The sequence below is a fragment of the Corvus kubaryi genome, unplaced genomic scaffold (assembly GCF_017639235.1).
Source record: "Corvus kubaryi isolate FWS band 111438036 unplaced genomic scaffold, C.kubaryi_AGA036_p1.0 133, whole genome shotgun sequence".
NCBI classification, from domain to species: Eukaryota; Metazoa; Chordata; class Aves; order Passeriformes; family Corvidae; genus Corvus; species Corvus kubaryi.
The window spans coordinates 28,339,279-28,360,053 of NW_024580667.1; the positions used below are offsets into that span (position 1 = coordinate 28,339,279).

The window sequence follows — 20,775 nt, forward strand, 5'->3', positions numbered from 1 at the left end:
ATGGTGAGAAACACAGAGAGAAAGATATGTTATCCAGTTACATTTGCATGTTTACTTAGTCTCAAAATAGCCCCTTGATTTTTCACATTTTACTTCTTTTTTTTCTTCCAGCTCCACATGCTTCCACAGAATGTGGTAAGAAAATAAACCAGACAGTATTGCTGTCTTAGACATCTAAATGCTCAACGCCTTCTGAGTACCTGCATGTGTACAAATCTGACAGTTGTTTATAGTAAAGAGGTCTGTGTGGTTCCTTAGGACTTGCAGGAAGGGAAGGGATCTATAAACATTTTCCACTCTGTTGAACTTTCATTTAGAAAAAAACAGGTAGTTTAATGAGTTAATGAGAAAATAGCTTTCAGACCTGAATACACTGCAAAAGCCAGGGGAATTTGAGGACTGGTTATTGTAAGTGTATGAGCTCAACTGAAAGTGGCATAAAGGGGCAAGGAGTCAAAAAAAAATCCTATGAGCAATGTATGTCTGCATTAGGAAAAAAATTGATCTGAATTAATACATAGATGACAAGAGCTTATTGGTAAGTTCATAAGAGGTGGTAAGACTGAAGAAGTTTGCAGCAGACTTTTTTGAACTGACAGGTTTGGAGGGGAGCCCACAAAACCAGTCTTCTCTGAGCTCTCTGAAGCTTGGACTGCCTGCAGAGTGACAATGCAGAAGTAATTTGAAGATTCATACACATTGAAAAGTGTATGATAAAGAAGAAAAATATCTACTGACTTTTCTCCAGTGACCTGTCCTAGCTTCTGCTGATCTGGAATCAGAAAATGCATAAAGTTGATACCCAAGTTCATAGCTCACTTTAATTTTTGTTTCATAAGTTTGGGCGTTGACCCAAATAAATTACAGCATTCATGAAATCCCATGAAATAAAACTCTATAGCCAACTTGTGCACTGTGTGAAGGAGGCCTCTCTTCCCTTTTGAGCAAAACATCCAGCCAGTGTTGCAAAAAATGCAATTTGGGTCAGAGAACCACCCACTGGTAACCAAGTTAAGGAGCATGCTCATCTGCTCAGGTCCTCAGGATGGAAACACTTCCCACTTTCAAACAGAGCTATTTGACATATACTCAGCTACTCTCTTTTCTCATGCAATCAGCCCGCCCAAATACAAGGTAGGTTGTGGAAATGAGGTATCCTCCTCATTCTCTGTGTCTTACTGCCATGTCTGGTCCTAACACTGCAACTGATGTGCAGTAGCAGTAGAGGAGGCTGAGATAATACATACATCATTTCTGGGGATGAGAGAAGTGCCTCTTACACAGTGGAAAATGCAGTAATCATGGGTGGAACACATCCAGAAGACTACAAGGCAAGTACCCTCAATCTGCTATTCCCTGTGGCTGGAAATGTAGCCAAAACCAAAACTTACTATAAGGTGTAGGGAGCAGCGGTTCTGCAAAGGGCCACAATTTCTGTTTTGCTGTCTGAATAAGCTGAGTGAGTGAGATGTGTGGGTGGCTGGGCTAAGGGTCACCACCACATCATGCAAATAAGCTATGTCAGTCGTATTGGCTTGTGCAGCCACTCCACAGAAGTATACCCAAGCAATACAGGAGAGAGGAGAATAAAAGCCAGAATAAGATGAACCTTTATTTCCTAAATAATGCATAACTGAGATTTTTTTTCCTCCTGTAAACAAGTATTTAGCTAATTATTTCTTTAATCATATTCCTTAAAGGGATATGGTAAGTTCAATTTTCTGGGAAGGTAGAGTGTGTGTACATGCATCAGAGATCTGAGAACAACTGTGAGCTCCAACTCAGGTTGAAAGAACCCTTATAACACACAACTGGGACTCCTCAGCACAACTTGCTGCTTTTTCTTTATTTGTGCTGACTATCCAGAGGCAGTCTGAACAATCTGACCTATAGGAAGTGTCTGTTTCACCCCCTCATGGGAGTGCATTCCACTGGATGAGCAACATTACCTGCATGCCTTCTTGACCAGAGATCCCCACACCAACATCTGCCACTTGGATCATGCTGACATCATTAGCACCATCACCTAAAGATAACAGAATACAGTTTTGCTGTCACTAGTAGATCACCTACTTTTAGCAGCAACAAAACAAAGGAAAAACAGTTGTTGGTTGAGTATAGAGAGACATTTAGTAAGTGCTGGTTGGGTATAGTAAGGGAGATGTGCGGTAAAAAACGATACATCTATAGAACATAAGGTTCAAAGCTTGCAAAGTTTCCAAGACATTCAGATCTTTGTACACCTTTTAATTACAGGAAAGTAACAATAAAACAAATCCATCTCATTTTAGTTATACCTAAAATTCAGGTGTCAGGCCTGAACTGCACTAATAGTAAAACAGTGGAAGGCTGAGAATGAGCTTCCCAATACTTCTACTTCCTGATTAACAGTCTGCCTGCAATCAGGTATGACCAAGAATTAAATGTCCCAGAAGGCCTAAAGCCAGTGAAGATGTCTACACTTTAAAAATACTAAAAAAAGTTAAAAAGTAGATGAATGAAAGAAAAAGTCAAGAGAGTAGGGTTGACCAGTCCGAGATCTTTAATACACCAAAGACTGGTAGATTTAATTGGAATGGCTGCAGAGCCACCACCCACTACTCTGCTTCCAATCACGATACCACAAGTGATAGGTGCCGTAGACAGGATATCAGAATGAGGTATGTATCTACTTATTAACCTCAAATTTACAGCCAGTGTACTAGTGGAAAATGAAACTGTATTGGCTTATGACAAGACACGTAGTTTTAAACTTCAGTGGCTGAGGTGCACACCACATCTCACCAGTTTCCCTGCTGTCGGCACATGTAAAGAGTAGTATCCACTCACCAGACAAAGCTGATGTCTTTGTGAGTGTGTGACACAACCCTAAGTTAGCTCATGTTGGTTAAAAGGGAGGATGCATACAGCTAGGCTCTAAGCCAGAGCAGGAGCTTGAGCTCAACCCATAGGCTCAAGATACTCAGAAAGAGTGAAAATACAAGCTGCTCAGTCTCCACTAGTGTTTTTAAGCATTCTGGATAATTCAAGTTAACGAGCCAGATGTTTTTTACAACATATGCAAATGATTATGTCCACAGTCAATTAGCCAAAGATATAAATTCAGTGGGAGGGAGGCATATCTGGGCTAGATATATTGAGCATAAAGATTATGATAATCAGCATGTACTTGGTGATGTAGATGTCACACAAATCTGGCAATTATTATATGTACTTAGGGTTTCCCATGGGCAGGTCCCACCCACATATGTTCCAGCTATAATTAACCAATACAGGTAGATGAAAGCAAGTGTATTTATGACAGTGTATGCTGAAATCGTATCTTCTAATGAAACACGAACCTAAACTTGAGGCAGGGAAAGAAGAGCTGGATGACTTGTGTAAAAATCATAGAAACATGGAAGATTGTGTCAAATTTAAGACAGATCAACTGCCAAAGTCTCCCCTTTGCTAATTGAGTGATTAGGTGGGAAGAAGTGTAAGCGTTGGCATGATAGCAGTTGTAAATCCACTCTCTATAATGACAAGGCCAAGTCATAGCCTGTGCTGTATGGCTGACTTGTGATGATAAATACAGAACCTTGAGTTTAAGTATGATCAGATGAAATAGCAATAAGCACAATTTTTTTTTTGTGTAATACAGTGACTCCAAAATGGTGTTTTGCACAGCATCAGATAACCCAGCTCTTCACAGCTGTGTTCAGACATGTCAAAACCTCTTAGCATAACTGGTCCTGATCACCTAATTTCTGTAGGAAGAAATCCTAAATACTACTCCAGACTTCTATCCTGGTTTTGAGTAAATATGTTAGAATAAATATATTAGAATTGTCCAGCATGTTTTCAGACAAAACTGGAAGGCTGTTTCAGTTGTGAGGCAGCTGGGAGGGTCCTACTGCATGTCAAAAAAATCAGAATTTTCAAGACACAGTATACATCAGGGCAGGCTAGTTTAAACTGAGGTATTTACCTATTGCCAAGGTCATTGCTTTGAGTTTGTCTCTGACTAGTTTCACTACCATGCTCTTTTGGAGTGGGGTAGAGCGACAACACAGTACTGAACGGCATCGCTTGGCTAGTGCAAGAAATTTATCTTCTAGCATGGGTTCCAGGGCATAAGCTAGAGTCCTTCCATCAATCACTAGGCCCAAGCTGGAAAGCACAGAGGAAGAGGGTGGATAGAGAGGGGTGAACCCAACAGTCATGTTTCCAGTAGCTCCGTCTATTGTGTTGTTTGAAAATTTAGACTCTACGCATTGCAGACACTGCTCCAGCAAGACAGCACATGTCTCCTGAAAAAAAATTCAAAATACAAATGCTTGAGAGAAAAGAACATGTATTCAAAGGCTTCTGTTTGATATATGTTTAGGCATAACTAATATGGGGAATGCATTATTTGTTGCACTGTTAAAAGTTTTAATTTCTAATAATCTTCTTTTCTACTTGTTCTGAACACAATTCTTGCACAAGGTATGACAACAATAAAGAGTAGAAAGGCTTAAAATCTAATTCTTCTTTAACATGCACTTTTGTACGCTAAATTAATTTCTTTTAGCTCCTTCTCAGAATAACAGTGCTGGGAAATGATATATAATTGGTACCAGTTAACTATGGTGATGAACACCATTATGGTGATGAACACCATGTATACGCCCACAACTCAGATCAAAGAGTTATGCATTGTTAAAGGCCAATTAAAGGTTATTTAAGCTGAAATCTCTCTCCTAGCCATACTCAGCTAGAAGATGTTACTGAGAATACATGAGCATTCAAAAAAAGTGCTATTGGTCTTACAGCAAAGTATGACTAAAAAGAAAACCCATGGAAAATTAATTTACCAATTCAGTTGATACACCCAACAATGGAAAATGCTGTTATCGTTTCTTCCTTTTTGAAAGAAATTGGAACTGAATACTGATGGCCTACCTCTCCTCTGCTGATCTGAAGTCCAATTTTATCACCCCATAAAAGGACTACAGCACTATCAGTCTGGTTCCTTGTATGTTAGACCGTATCAGTAAACTCTTTGCGACTGCTTGCAAAAAGTTGAGCACAGGAAAGATCAGTAATTCAGAAGGATTAGAAAAGCTCTGTTAGGAAGCAAGGCATTACTGTAGATGTAGTTTTCTGCCTCTCAGTGTTAGCATCGGAATTTAAATATTGCTTCTCTCTTCAGAGAAAAAGCCACCTGAGAAAACATGAATGACTGAGTTACCTAAATACTACATTTCAGTGGCTTAAATAAAGCACAAATTCTCAATAGGTTATCAATTGCTTTCTTTCTCAACATGTTTTAATAACAGGTTGCTTTTTAGACCCATTAGTGCCAATAAACAGAATTAGGGATGTTTTGAGAATGCATACCGAAGACAGTGATTTATGCTGCTATGGCATATTTTCATTCATGGTGGAGTTCACTATACACAGTTACATGTTTTCAGTATGTTTATGATAGATGAGATTAAGGTTTAGAAGCATGACTCACTGAAAAGTATTCAAAGACATGTCCTACCTGAAAATTATAGATGAAGCAGGAAAAGAAGAAAAAAAAAAAGAGGAAAAGGAAAAAAGCCATCAAACTTTAAATTGTGCAAGTTGAAAACAGAGCAAAACTAGTTCATTAGTAAACTTGTACAGTGGATCTGCTTACTGGTGATTCAGCATTCAAAGTGATAATTTCTTCATCATGATCTAGTAGCTTGCAGGCATATGCAATATTAACAGCTGTTTCTTGCTTGTCTCCAGTAAGAACCCAAATCTGCAACCCAGCTTTGCGCAAGCGTGCAATGGTTTCTGGAACACCATCCTGCAAACGGTCCTCTATGCCAGTTGCACCTAAGTACACAAAAAAACCGCAAAATATTCCATATTAAATGAACACTTAGGGTTCCCTAGAAGTTTTAAGATTAGATTTAAAAAAAACCAAACCCCAAAACAACCAGCAGTCACTTTTACCGGGAAACAGCTAAACTACCAATGCTTGCAAGATTTGGGCAGCTTTTTGGGGGTATTGAGGAAGAAGAGAGGAAAGTAGCTGTGGTAAACATTTGCATCAACAATAAACAACAAATCCAGAATTCAATATTTTAAAAGCAACCAGACGCCACTCCTAGTCCCAGAGGTTCACAAGGCTTATTGTCTCTATGCTCTATATCTGCATCATTTCTGCTCAATGTTGCTAGAGAAGGTATTGGTTCTTGGAGATCTTTTCAGTTCCTAAGCGTCTTAACTGCCTTTTCTCCACGAGAAGAGAGTGGGTCACAAGAAATTCCTCTCTTGAAGGGGAATAACAGCAGGACTGCATCTTGGCAACAGCATATTAGGCTGCAGACATGAACCTTTTTATGCCTTGTTGCTGCTCCTTGCTCTTGCAGAAAGACACTGGTGGCCAAATGAGATACAGCAGAGAGTAAGTCATAAATCTGTTGACCATGATGTGAGAGTAAAATGTGTATTTTCATGCTTTCAATGCATCTTTCTACCTGTTTTTAAGAGACTGGGTATCTGTTTTACGCTTACATAAATCAGTTGACTGAGATGAGATTTTCATATATATGAAAAGTGGCAAAAAGCCACTCAGGACCAAGCTCAGTGTCACCATTGCTACATCAGTGCTCTACTGAATGTCAGAGAGTCTTCAGTGTGAGGAAATGCAAGCCCTGCTACTAGCAAATGAGGAAGTGACAGACAAGCAAGTTACCTGGAACAAGAAGAAAAACAAAATCAACTTTTCTCAGCTAATTATTACTCCTATGGTTGCTCCTTGAAAAAAACCCAATTAACAATAGAAGTCCACTTAAGTCTGAGCACCAGTCATTTACATGAAAACACATTCTTAGGGCAGTGTTGGGAAAGCTACTGCTATCCAAACAAAGAAAAATATATTCCAGACTAAATTTTTATTCCCACAACCTAATGATGACTGATCATTGCAAACTACAAACCACAGTATGAGCTTCTTGGGGAATGACTGAACTGATAGTTTACTGCTGGCCAGAGCTCACTTATTTGTCTAGCAGCTCAATTTCACTTTTTTTTTTTTCTCTTCACCTCAGACTGCAGGCAGAGCCAACAGGTACACCCATGGTGAGATCTTGATTACTCTGGGCTGAACTAGGCAACTCATGCCCCCTTTTTAAGTCAGGGGAGAGAACCAGACACTTCAAGGGCATGATTCACCTAATCCTAAAGTGGATATCTAAGTCAGACCAAATGAACTATATATTTTTTTGACTCTCCATTATATGTTATATATGTTATATGTTATATGGTTATATGTTGAGCCTTGGAGATCTGCAGTAAATTCATTAAAAATTGGGTGAGGTGGCTCTGTCTCCCAGAGACAAGCAGGCTGGCAATTAGTGAAGGTTGTTTTCTCCAACAGTGTTATGGCTGTCCCACTTTCTTTGCCAGAGAAAGTAGTTGGATGCATGGAGTACTAGTGTATATACGTACATTTTAGAATCTCAGCGCTTTCAACATCTCAACTCAAAAGACTATGACTTAGCTCTTGCAATGCTTTTTACATACACTGATTTTAACTGCAAACCCTTGCCACAGAATACACAGGCCCTGAGTGCATGTGCTGAACCTGATGTATATGAAAGTTGATGCCTCTCACAGATGCAGTTTATGAGCTTTGCTTTATGCATGTCTCTGGTGTCCCTGGAGTCACGGAAGTCTCTGACATGTTGAAGTGGCACTGAGCTAATGAAATTCTGTAGACAGCTTGGGCCAAATCCTCCTCTTGTTTAGAGCAGCAGTTCCCATTTATGATATTGTGTCAAATTCATCCCTGGTATTACTCCACTTATTTCACTAGTGATAAAATTATGGCAGGAGCAAGGAAAACAGGGTGTCTTTTATGTTAATTATATCCCATTCCTTCGTGGTGCTGCACGACAGCCATGATAAAGTCCCACAGAAGCCAATTTCTATACTGTCAGAAACAATTTAAGGGAAAGAACGGATTTCATAGCCAAGCTTTCAGAATTTTTATTACATTTTAATTTCATGTCCAGCTCTCATTTCATTACCTAGCAGATGCAGATTCTTCTCTATCCGCAGTGCTGATTGAAACAGAAGTTCTTCACGATTTTCAATAGAGGATTCTGCTTCCAAATGAGTTTTTAACCAACAGCCATACTCTTCCTTGCTGAGAACCTATTACAAAGAGTATGTTAGGGCACAGTCAACATGATGCAAAGGCATTCATCCTTTACTGAATAAAATGAAAAAGAAGTTATGAATCAAGAACAATAAAATAATAAATACCTTCAGTAATCTTTGTCAAGACTCTGCTTAAAAGCAAACTAAAAGCCTGCATTTACTTACTCTTTTTGCAATACAGAGGGTGCGCAGCCCATCTACAGCATAAAGATTAAGGTAATTCTGGGTTTTGCTTCGGATTTTTTTTTGATGTTTGCCCCGAGGGTCATCTAGATAAGAATAAAAACATAAATTACTCATTGAAAAATAACAGCAGCTGAATTGCCTCAGAGAATAAAAACTTATATACAGTACTTACTGTACCAGCACTTTATAACTGATACTTTTAAAGAGCTGTTGATATTTCCTGGGAAACTGAAATAAAACATTCCATTAAAAAAAATTATCTTTTTGTTCTCTTTTCTGTCTTCTCTCTTCAAAAAAGTCACTGCGAATATACGTGAGAAAGACCTTTTTTTTTTTACTCCTTAAGTATTTCTTTTGCCTGAATATTTTGAGAAATCATGATAATCTTCACACCAAACAATGCTGTCAGAAATAGAAGTATGATTTTAAATACACTAGTAGCAAATGCTTTTCCGCTTCTCCACAGCTCATCATGTGCAGAAAAACTACACTTAAAAATAGCACTCAGTTTTCCACCAAGGCTAGTATCTTGAAAGAAGTGGAAACAGTGCTCTGTTGTGTGTATCTAAGTGCATGAAGGTCCTTTTGTCTGTTAGTGCTGTACTGATACTTCCTCTGAGCCTGAATCAACACACCAAGTTCTGGGTATGACTGTGATTTCATTTAGAGGAGAATTAGCACTTGCAGACCTCACAGCTAGCTTTTACCTCAGATGCATCAGCAAAATTTCCACTTAGCTTTACCCTTCACTTAAAGCCATGTGTAACCACTCAAAACGAGGAGTGAGCATCTGTTTCTTTTCTCTCTTGAGCTGGGACTGGTGCAACGTGCTCACTCTGTGATCAACATAGAGTAATAAATATGATGGCAGCACGTTTTGTTCTATCTTATTACATGAAATGGTGTCTCCAAAAATTAAAAACAAGCAATAATGCAGTTTTTTATTAGCTAGGATAAAGACAAGTTCATGAAAAAGGTACGGTAGTAGTAATATTAAGTAATATGAATTTCAAGGCTAGCACTAAAGTAAACGTACAAGCTGGTAAATTTTTAGATTGGAACCATTGAGTGAGAATGACTGGTACCTTCTGGCAGGTTTTCCTATTCCCTGATGTGATACACTTTTTTTTTACTAAAGTCTGAATATTTTCAGGGGATGTAGAATCGTTTCAGGATATAATTCTGTAATTGGAGCTGTTCTTAAGTGCAATATTTGAGTTACTGGTACTTACACAGTAACCAGTCACTGAGTCAGGTGACCACTCCTCACCAGAAGTCTGAGTACCTCAAGACTCAATTCAGCACTGAATGTGCTCACCTCTCATACTGAGAGCCTGTGGGCACTATACCATTATATTAAGCACTTAATACTGGTATTTAAATTAGATGGCATAAGTATCTTACAGTTTATACTTTTCAGTGCCCATTTACCCGGTGTGCACTCATACTGAATTTGATCCTGCTATATGTTGACTGCATACATATATATATCTGTCTGGCTACACAGCATTCAGCACTTCCATATTTATACAGCAGCAGAGTATGTAACTGGGCATTCAGATGCTCCACCACAAACACATACATGGATTGATTTTGTCAAAATAAGGGAACTGTGAGTTTGGAATCCCAATATTCTGTTTTTTGTTCCATTTATCTCAACCATGTATCAGAACATTTTACTCACTGTAAAGCTATTTTTTCACCTTTAAAGACTTTTCTATCCTCTCTAGGTCTGCAAAGCTGGGAGTATACATATGCAGTTGTTCCCAAGGGACTCTGTGAAGACTGTGGTATTCCCAACATGTGTTCATTTCAGTTCCATCTCTGATTAAGTTCATGTGGTGAATACTGACTGGTAGGAATATTCTCACGGGCCTGTCCATCTACCTATTAATACTACCTATGCTATCACTCTTTGTTTCAAAGGGACAATATAGATATATTATTCCCGAAGGACATCCCTACAAGTATTATTTGCAATTGGAAAGCCCTTTCTGACATTATATATGGAAGTATGCATACAAGGAACCACCAGCCTAATACAGTTTCACTTAGCTACTTTTCTATTAGGGTGTTATAACCTTTATGTCACATGTGACTTTGCTGCGTAATGTAAGAATTTTTTCTTCTGGGAGAAGTACTGCAGCAAATCTTCTTCGAGGCTTCTTGTATTAGTGAGTCATCTTTTTAACTTAAACAATAAAGCAGGTAAGCCTTCTTCCTAATTTATTGTGATACATTAACATTCTAGAGAAAAATGCCATATTTTTTGCATATCCCACATGAAATTGTCTTACGAGAGTGGCTATTTTAGTGGCTCACTGACTTCAAATGATGCAAACTTCAATAGCTGCTTAAACACATCAAAAGCTGTTTCTATCCCTTTAAGGTTAAGTGTTGGGGAAGATGGAACAGGAAAACCTTGGAAATATGATTGCCTGACAAAAGATTTTGGGAATATGAAAACTACAGGCAACATCGAAATGAAAGCCACTTTTGAAATACCAGGTCTTAGTTACTGAACAACTAGAAAACAATGGTATGGCCACTGAAGTAATCCCCTCTTGATGAAACAATACCCTCTGCTTGCAAACAGGTCCAAGGGTCAGAGCAGACCCTACTAGCTCAGCAGAAGGGGTCCAAAGAGTAGTTTTTAGAAGTTAAGATGTAACACTCTATGGTAATATAAGAACTCTTATAGGCTGTATGTAAATGCTATAGGATTTGTATCTTGTATTAGATTGGTTAGTGACAATTAGAATATTCAGTACAGAAGATGATTTATTGTATTGTAACCAGGACTTCAGACATTCTGATTCTGATTCTCTCTTCTCTATTCCTCTCTTCCACTTCTACTCTTACCTCCACTCTTGCTCTTACACCCTCTCTCTCTCTCTCACCTGCTTACTCTCTTGGGCCTGCTCAGAGCTGAGTCTAGCAGCTCTGAGCAGTGCCCCAATACCCACGCCCTTTACAATAAACCGACTGTGTCCCAAGACCTGCCTATAGAGATCTCCATCCGTCTCCGTCCCGACCGAACTCACCCGCCCGTAACCTACAGTTAAGTGGTGTTAATCACTTCAGAGCTGTCTGAATACCACAGGTGTTAATGAAGTAATCATAATGTCAAATGCTCATACCTCTTTCAATGAACAAAGACAGCAACTCTCTACAAGTAGAGATGTGCATTCTACAGAATTTCTGTGCAAATTCTCAGTTCCAGCATGTCGCTCTTCCACCAGCATACCAGTGACAGCTAAACCCCCTTATATCTGTTCATGTGCCTCATCAGTCCTACCCTGAGATTTATCTTGTGCTCAGAAGCTAGAAGGGGGGAAGGAATCTCTTGCAGACAAAACCCAGTTGTGGAGATTCTTTTTAGCTGGGATGCAGTGTCTGCTCTGAGCAGTGTGACCACACGCACCATGCCAGTGAAAAAACAGCAAGGAAGTCTTCTCCAGAAGAAAGACAGAGAGCTAGTGGCCTTCTGCTTCTTCATTTCTTTCCATAATCTTGAGCTGCAGAAAGCCAGCACAGTCATTGTTTTCTCAATGACTTATGTTCACAGATCCTGTGTGAGCTGGGTACTGACTCAAACAGTAACTTTCTTATTTATGAACACAGTGACTGTTGAGATAATGTAAAAACAATACACTCTTGGGAATAATTTCAAGGCTTTTGGAAATCTGTTTGCTATCAGAATACACCAGGCTCCACAGTCTTAACTAGATATCCAAGCAGAGCAAATGGAGTCAATTCATAATCTTTTTAAATTTCAAAGCTCATGACGATTTATACTTTTCTATGAGACACAAGGAAGCTAAAACATAATACTTCTGCTTCTGATTTTAAGCTGTTTCTCATGTCATATTCTAAAATATTCTTCCTCCAAAACAGGAATCTTTGGTTCATGTCATGTGATGTCTGAGCTGGGAGATTACAGACATGCCTTGATCCTTCAGTCTAAGGGCAAAAGTCTCAAGACACACACTTGACTAGCGTGCAGTTCACATGTCCCTGAAGCACTAAGAGAGCAAAAACCAAGCTGTGGGATTAGTTGTCATGTCCATTCACTTTTTAGTAATTTCCTTGAAATGATAAATGACTGAATTCTCGTAGCATTACATCTCCCCTCACACTCATGTTCCATTGTTACCAGTGAACTGGATGACAACAAAGACAGATCCCACAATATAGATAACAGCCATGGCATAAATCTTTTGAGGCTTCCTCTACATCCACTGACACTAGGATAACTGCAGGCAGACAGTGAATTCAGTTCCAGGAGTGAAAGACACTCAAGAGAAATGTCAAATGTTTTTTCAGACAGATCTGCTGAAACTCACAGAATTACTGAAGCTGGGAGGGGCTTAAGAGGACTAGAAAACAAGGGGAACTGCTTACGGTGTTCTAGTGGCTGCACTTTACATTGCTTGCAAAACCAAAGCACACCAGAACTCATAGTTCAATCTGGGCTAAAAAAAACCCAAACAAACAAAAGCCCAAACCAAAACAAAAAACCTCCTGCACAATTTCATAACCACTTTCAATTTGTTTGCTTGTAATGATGGTGGCACCTGTACTTGTCCAGCTACAGACATTGCTCATTCCCACACTGACCTTCAGGAACTGTGCTTCTTCTTCTCTGACGTACATCACCACTGATAACGTTGTCATTTTTTTATTTTCTAACTGGCCTTACTGTTTTTACCTAGGTGGGTTCTAGACCAGCCTTAAATTTCCCTGAAAATTCCTTGATCCATTGAGTCTACTGTGAATGGACACTGCAGCTTCGAACATAGTCTGTTATATGGTGGCAAAAAAATTTAAGACCTGGCATAAAATATTTTTTTCTTTTCTAAATGCTCAGTTCTCATTCTGAGAACTAATTTGTAATCAATATTTCCTAGGTATTGGAAATTTTCAGTGCTATTAGTAGTTTGGAAGGAAAGAAGTTTCCATAGATGCTCTACATGCCTTCTGTCATATCAGATCTTTGCTAAAAAATTATTCATGAATACTTTGTTGTTAGTTAAGGACAAGTTCTTGATATTTTTGGCTCAGCTTTGATTTATATGGCTGTAACCAGAAAACTAATGCCAACATTTTTCTGTGTTTCGTTAAACTAAAACTACACAGTGTAAGCCTTTCACAATTTTTTACTCCAATTCATGTCAAAGTAACCACAAAGTCAATGCATTAGTGAAACATGGGAAGTACCTCTAGCACTTTGGGGCTCTGTCCATTCATATTGGGGTAATCTTTAAACACTGGATGAAATTCAGTGTTGAAAATACAGTAAATTAGATGCAAACTGATTAATGCAAACTGGAACCCCTGTGTCTCCTCTAACTTCTGAAAGCTTACAGGATTCTTCTTGAAACCAACTGATTACATGTAGCTATTTAAGGTAGTCCCTGCTCCCTAGGACATTTGGGTGCTGGAGAATTCCCCATGCTTTAGGGAAATTCCATGTTCACAGCTACATGTCTATTGCTTGCTAGTCAACTATGTATTTGAAGCCAAGATTTCTTGTCTGAACAGCATCTCTCCATCTTTTGCCACAGCCTTTCTGTTTTGATGGCTGACTGAGTCACATTGCACTTTAGCATCGTAGTTAAACACCAATAAATGTGCTGATTAATGCGACATATTGCATCAAAAGGACGTAAGGACTTAAAAATGAAACTGAGGGAAGCAGCAATAAGAAGTATTTCAGTTTCATATAAAATACTCAAATGTCCAAGCACTGCCAGGCAGGTTTTTCTAAAGAAATGTAAATTGCTTTGGCAGAGTTGCAAAAAATTCCTTTAAAATAAAGTTTTCTAGTAGGAGATCTTCTACAGAAATTATCTTCACTCATTCTTGTGAGGTAAGGAACCAGCAATTAGTTACAGAAAATTTGCTATAATTACAGAGTATTATAAAAGAAGGGTAATGGTTGCCACTCTACCAAATGAAAGCAGGCAAGTTTACTTGCTAGACAAGGCAGTGAGATCTTCAGAAACTAATTGCCTCCCAACCCCCCCAAAGGTAAGTAAGAGGTGTACCTGAAGAGCAGGGCAGAAGAAGATCCATAACAACTGAATCTGCTCCTTTAGTGTAAACATTTATTTCATCTGTGAGAGGATGCCTGACCACTACTGACATCCTCTTCCTGACGGAATCAAAGCCCAGCGTATGTAATACTTCAAAGCTTAAGGTTCCCAGGTGAGGTAGCTCCACTGATACCTGGTCAGACAGCCTTCCAACCAGAGAACAGCTGTATGCCCTTGCTGCATAGACAAGGGCAGCTTCATCTGGACTCTCTGCTTCGTAACGGAGTTCTCCTTCCTCAGGTGCACCCCCCACAGCTGTCCTGCCTTGCTGCGAGCTGTAGCCATTGTTATTCATCTGTGCAGAGTATGCCAGCTTCTCTTCCAGTTTTAATAAAGTGCTATCCGTAGATGTAGATGAAAGCACGCTTAAACCAAATCTGTGCATTGATTTGCTTGTAGCTAGACTAGATGAACTGCTGCTGTTAGATCCAGAGGTCAAGCGACTTGGAGTGAATCTTCGTATGAAGTCTTCAATGGTTTTTACTGGAGATTTTAGTAAAAATCGGTCTCTAACCTTGAGAAGAAGAACAAAACGCACCAATGAACAAATGCCAAAGACAAGCTGTACAAGAATTCTGACACTGATAGCCAGTCTAAGCATCTCCAAATAAAGAATAAAATTTCTTTGACAGCAAAAAGTAATGGTATTTGTATTTTGAGAAAGGAAAGTAAATGGACAACACTGACTCAACAACAACAAAAAAACTTACTAGAACTTCAAAATTGTATCTGTGTATGAAAGAGCATATGTTTGTATTAAAACTTTCTTTTCTTCTTTCAGCTCCTCAGATATGACTAATGGATAGTCTGTCAATATTGCACCACCACCATCAGCAGTGCATACTAAAAGCTACCATTAATATGAAACCTTGTCATCCCTTGTGCATATTCAGTGAAGGTAGTGAAAAAAAGTTAATGCAATATTTTTCTGTTGAGAAGGGTGGTATCTTGTAGAAGTAAAGTTTAATGAGAATATGCTAATGTTGAAAATATTCTCAAAAGACAACGTTGCGATAAGTAATTTTCCCTGTCTCTTTCAGCATTGAAGCATTTTGCTTCAGACATATCATTCATTTCAGTTCAAACAGATCTGTTCCAAAGATACAGTATTATTAATAATAATAGCATATTCTTAGTAATATATATTATATTATTGTGTAACAGTGTAGCATTCCTGAAACAGCAGAACTGAGCATTCTCCAAATGTTTCCTTGGCACAAACCCACATAATTTTGCAGACTAGTTCACTTTTTATTCCAATCTGGAACAGAAGCAAAGTGCAGAATTTTCTCCAGAATGGAAATTCCAGCTGCTGGTGAGCTTTAATATTACATTCCATTATAGTTTTGTCTTACAGATCATCTTGGGATTGCGTTCTTGAAATTCTCATTCATCAATGACACTAGTTAAGGCCAATTTAAGCAGTAACGATCATTATTTTTCATAATGAGCTTAAGATGCATCTTTTACATAATTTGAAAGTTTTAAGTGATGTTTTTCAAGTACGTTTCTCTTTTTAGACTTTTAAAAAATGTCTCAGCCTTTTCTTAATTTAATCCATACATATGAAATATTTATTCACTGACAGCTTATATCCCTTTCTGGTAAGTTTTGCACATTTACAAATTAGTTTCCTCACATACTTGTATATTTATGCTTATTAAATGAATAAGTTACAGTACAAGAAATCAGGAGAGTTTCAGAAGTATCTTGAAATTGTCGATGAAAGCATATCTTGCCATGGAGGCAAATGAAATAGCTAACATACTCCATTCAGCCAATGCATTATTAAACTCACTCAAGTCACACAGTGGTTCTACGAGTCATCTCACAACTCGTTCCAGCGGTTTCTCACTAGAACAGGAGGTTTTCATTTCCCTACCTTACAAGATAAATTAGTACAAAGGCAAAAGTAGCCTGAACTCTTTTCCTTTTTCTTTACCTTACCTTCTGTCGGGGCTGATTTGGTGCAGTCACCACAACTGTGTTACATATAGTCAAAGCTATGAAGAAGTCAAATATGTCACACAGTTCTGGACTCAGATGGGATAATGGCTGTTTGTGGTTCCTCATGACCTCCAGATGCTTTGCACATTCATTCACCTTTTCTAACAACCTTGGGTCAGGTGTGATGTCCTTCTCCTAGTAACAAATACCAGTGATTAGTATCTGTGTTTCTACATGTTTCCAAAGCAGCAACAAGCAATTAAAGCATCCAATGCAGTGTCAGTATCAAGAGTTTTGTGGCGGCCTTACACCACAGAGTAGAGGTGGAGAGAACTGTAACACACCCATTCTAGACAATAAACAGTTAACAGTGAGCCTATGGGTAGAAATTATGTGAAATATTTATAGTAGCAATATTTGTCTACTTTGGAGGTAGTGGATAGGAGAAGAGTTACATACTAAATATTCTCCCTCTTTCCTGTTTAATTCAAGACATTTATTATCTAATACTGAAGTATGGTACACTGCAGAGACCAAAAGTGTGGAAAAAACAGACAGCAATGACATTTAAAGTTTGGCTTTACATCAGCACAGGAAAATGAAACCATCTTCAATTGTTTGTTAGAGAACAACAACCATCCACACATTTGAAGTTAATTCACGAGGGTTTTTTACATTGAAACACTGAGCACTTTCAACTCTATTTCATCAGTATTTTCTACTTATTTAATATAATTCTTGTCAGAGCAAACTCTGGTATTTCGTAACACAGAGGGAGGCAAGGATACAAAAGATTAAAAGATAAACTGATCTAAGCCTCTTTTCTCAGTAGAATTTTATCTCTTGATGCACAGCAGCTGATGAATATGGGCAACCACAGAACTCCACGGATAAAAACTGCAGCTTGGAATTTTATCAAAAGAGCTTACTCCTGTCTGAAATCAAGAAATGCCACCAGTGAAAACAGCATCTTTCTTGGTCTGTATTTGTAATTTGCTCTAAGGGTGAATTTGTGTCAACAGTGCAACAATGCAAAACCCCTAAATGGACACGACTTGGCTCCTCTCCCCTCTTATTACCATTCATCTTATGTAAAACTTACACAGAATTACAGCAAAACCAAATGAAGTTGTAAGGACATAAAGCCACCAACATTTTGAAATGTAAAGATGTTTACTTTTTAAAATACAATACATGCAGTCGACAGATAACCACTGAAACACACTAAGAACTATGCTATGGTGTATGTCAACAGTGTCTAAGAATTGGAATATGTGGTGTCCACCCCAGCACTTGATAGTTTTAAAATCCCCTGACAAAAGAGAAAAGAAGAGGCATATGCAGAGCAATTGAAATCCTTCACCTCAATGCTATTCTCAGCTTCTGTAGATAAAAGACATACATTTTCTTTTCAAAATCAAAGTATAACTAAAACGTTTCAGATTGTCTTTACCTCCAGCTTGTTCCCACAGACAAGGCATTTAGATAAGATCTATGCCAACACTTGATTGTTTTTGTACAAACAGCTGTGACCACAGAAGTAAAAACACCAAGATGAAATCTATAAAGAGGCACACAATGCGCTACAGATTTCTTTACCTTTTCAGGACATGGCTCTATTACAAGATACAGGACACTGGGCATTTAGTTCTCATGACTTACCATTGGGCTACTGAATGCAGTGTGCTTCGAGAGTATGCTTGCTCTTTTTGCTTCAGCTCTGCTACCTGTGCGCCGGTGGGTTTTGGTGCTCTGGCTCCTGTGTATCACTTTGATGCTCTGATGGCTACAGATACTGTCACGCTGGGACAGAGTTCCTCCTTTTGGGGCTGCCTCTTCTTCCTCAGAATCAGGTTCTTGGTACATTGCTAAGCGTTTGGCTATCAGTAAAAATAAAAAGGGACAAATGTTGCATATGTTAAAAGTGGCTTAGAAAGAGGGAGAGGTGACTTTTTTCCAAATGGTCTGATTTTAATATTATACTGTGCTTCCACAGTAATAATGAATGATTCCATTACCAGGAGATATAGTGTAGTCTTAATTGAATGGTAATATCTAATGGAGGATGCAGATAACATAATTAGAAATGTAACACGATGCACTGCCTCCCTTATCATCACATTCTCTCTGAAAGGCAGTTAGACTCTGCAGTAACTCAGTGCATCCCTGAACACTATTCTACAGCTCTGCCTGATGAAATCAACCAAATAATTTGGTCTTCACTTGAAATCTGAGTAGGAGATAATCCAGAAATTTTTCCTGTAATTTCCAACACGAATTTCAAATAAAGTATTTTCCAGAAAAAATGTCACATCTACTGAGTACCAGTTAATGACACCTGTAATGTACTCAGAACAACACACCTACAGAGCACTACTGCCTTTATTTTACACACAGGGATGAGGAACAGACAGCATTAAAGCCTTGCTTAAGGTCTGGGCCATTTGCTGCAGAGTGGAGACATGAACCCCTATTCTTGACTGCTAGCCTAGTGTTAAAACCACCCTGGGGTCTGTCCCTTCCTCTCTGCATGATAGGCAGGACAATGCAGCACGCAGTATGAAAACCAGGGTACCCTCACCTGCTGCAACACTTATTCCTATCACCATTTGCTGCAGTGACTAATTCCTGGTTTACACAGAACGAAAGAGTTTTTCCAAATGATAGATGAATGCTTCCTCAGTGAAGAATCCAACTAAAAAAATTAATGCTAGAAAACAATCTTGGCAGTTGAATATACAGAAATCAAACAGGAAACAGAAAGCAGAGGTGTGAAACAACTGTGGAATCCTGCCCCTCTAATGACTGGCTGTTTAGCTCTAACTGATATACAACATATTTTTTCATTCCGGAAGACCACAGGCATTTATTAATCTGGGTGATTCATTAGGCAGGCAAAACCACTCTAGGCAGGTATCTATTTATTCCTTCATTATGTATTCATTGAAAAGCTTTTCATTGTGCTTTCAAAATAATCCACACTTTACAGATATACAGTACAAGTTACATACTTGTGGCTCAGTTTGTTTCAGTTCTCCAGTGTAACAAATTAGATTTTCCTAATAGCAAAGGATAAATCACTAGCATGTAAATTAATTATTCAGGCATTTAACAAACAAACAAAAAATTATTTCAAAATACTTCCTGCGAAAAATCTTGCATTTTATATGGTGAGTTTGGCGTGCAATCACTTTCAATGTATCTAGCTTTACAAACAAAGAAAAACCCACTCACTATCCACTGTAATTTCCAAACATGTTTTAGCTGTCAGAAAGCAGCTGGAGGAGTTGAAACCAGACCACACACAGTACATGGCAATAGCTCTGTCACTACAGTATCATACATCAGAGGTTTTTCCAACTCATTCGAAACATGTTTAGGCTTTGTCTGAAATGTGGCAAATGGGAGAGTTTCTCAGCCCTGGCTGTGACTGCACACCTGGTCACTGCTCTAACTGTATGCCCATGTATGCAGTATCCTCCACCGCACTCTGGCTCCTCCTGGCAAAAAATTCAGACCGTGGATGTAGAAAGGGCCATAGTGCATTTGGAGACACAGAGATTGCAGGACACACTGCAGATCACTTCTGCCCCACAGCTTGAATAGAGCCCCTGCAGCCCAGGCCCTGAGGCTGATGTAGACTATCGGTGGATGACTGGGGAGTTTCCTTCATTAACATTGTTTGGTGGGATACATGTTCCTCTGTGTTATGAGGTGGGAAAGAGGTTGAGCAATGGCACATTCACTGCTATGAAGGCAGCTGCTCCTTGAGCCACACAGCTTCCAAGAGAAAAGCACAGCACTGTTGCCTTATCCTTTCAGTGCCTGCCTAGTTCTCTGATTTGTATGACAGAACCTACAGGACAGCTCAATGAATTAGGCAGGTCATTGGTCTCCTTGGTCCTTCTATTGCATGGTAACGAGCTGCAGGTAAATGAAGTTTATTTCACCTCCACAGGCTGCTTCCTGCAACTTCATGCATGTGCTTTGGGCCAGTGCAGTTCTAAGCTCTCCCATCACTCTTGCCCACTAACTCCCACTTTCTTCTGCTCTGTAAGCCTCTATGCCTTTTGCCAGTGGAAATACAGATCCCTGTAGTGTGAATTTAATTCAACTGATTATAGATTTGTCTATATCAGAAGTAGTCTACACAGAGGGCCCAAAGTGAACTGCAGCACATACTAAGCAGAGATCCAGGCCCTGGATCAAGAGGAGAGCCAGACAGTGCCAGATGGCTCACTGTTCCCCCAGCAAAACAGATTCCTTTCAAAGAAAACCCAGGGAAAGAAGGAAGGAGGGAAGGAAGGAAGGAAGGAAGGAGGGAAGGAAGGAAGGAAGGAAGGAAGGAAGGAAGGAAGGAAGGAAGGAAGGAAGG

General features: G+C 39.0%; 1 protein-coding gene across 2 annotated transcripts in view; it reads right to left on the reverse strand.

The window, feature by feature from the left end:
- ATP10A (ATPase phospholipid transporting 10A (putative)) overlaps positions 1 to 20,775 on the reverse strand; it is a 116,102-nt gene that overhangs the window by 14,976 nt on the left and 80,351 nt on the right. For both annotated transcript variants that reach the window (XM_042041101.1, XM_042041110.1), the window contains exons 8-15: positions 18,063 to 18,280; positions 16,401 to 16,595; positions 14,406 to 14,967; positions 8,335 to 8,438; positions 8,037 to 8,163; positions 5,651 to 5,835; positions 3,971 to 4,292; positions 1,950 to 2,026 (exon numbers count right to left, since the gene is read on the reverse strand). In XM_042041101.1, coding sequence (XP_041897035.1) covers positions 1,950 to 2,026; positions 3,971 to 4,292; positions 5,651 to 5,835; positions 8,037 to 8,163; positions 8,335 to 8,438; positions 14,406 to 14,967; positions 16,401 to 16,595; positions 18,063 to 18,280 — 1,790 coding nt within the window. The remainder of the gene's footprint in view (positions 1 to 1,949; positions 2,027 to 3,970; positions 4,293 to 5,650; positions 5,836 to 8,036; positions 8,164 to 8,334; positions 8,439 to 14,405; positions 14,968 to 16,400; positions 16,596 to 18,062; positions 18,281 to 20,775) is intronic.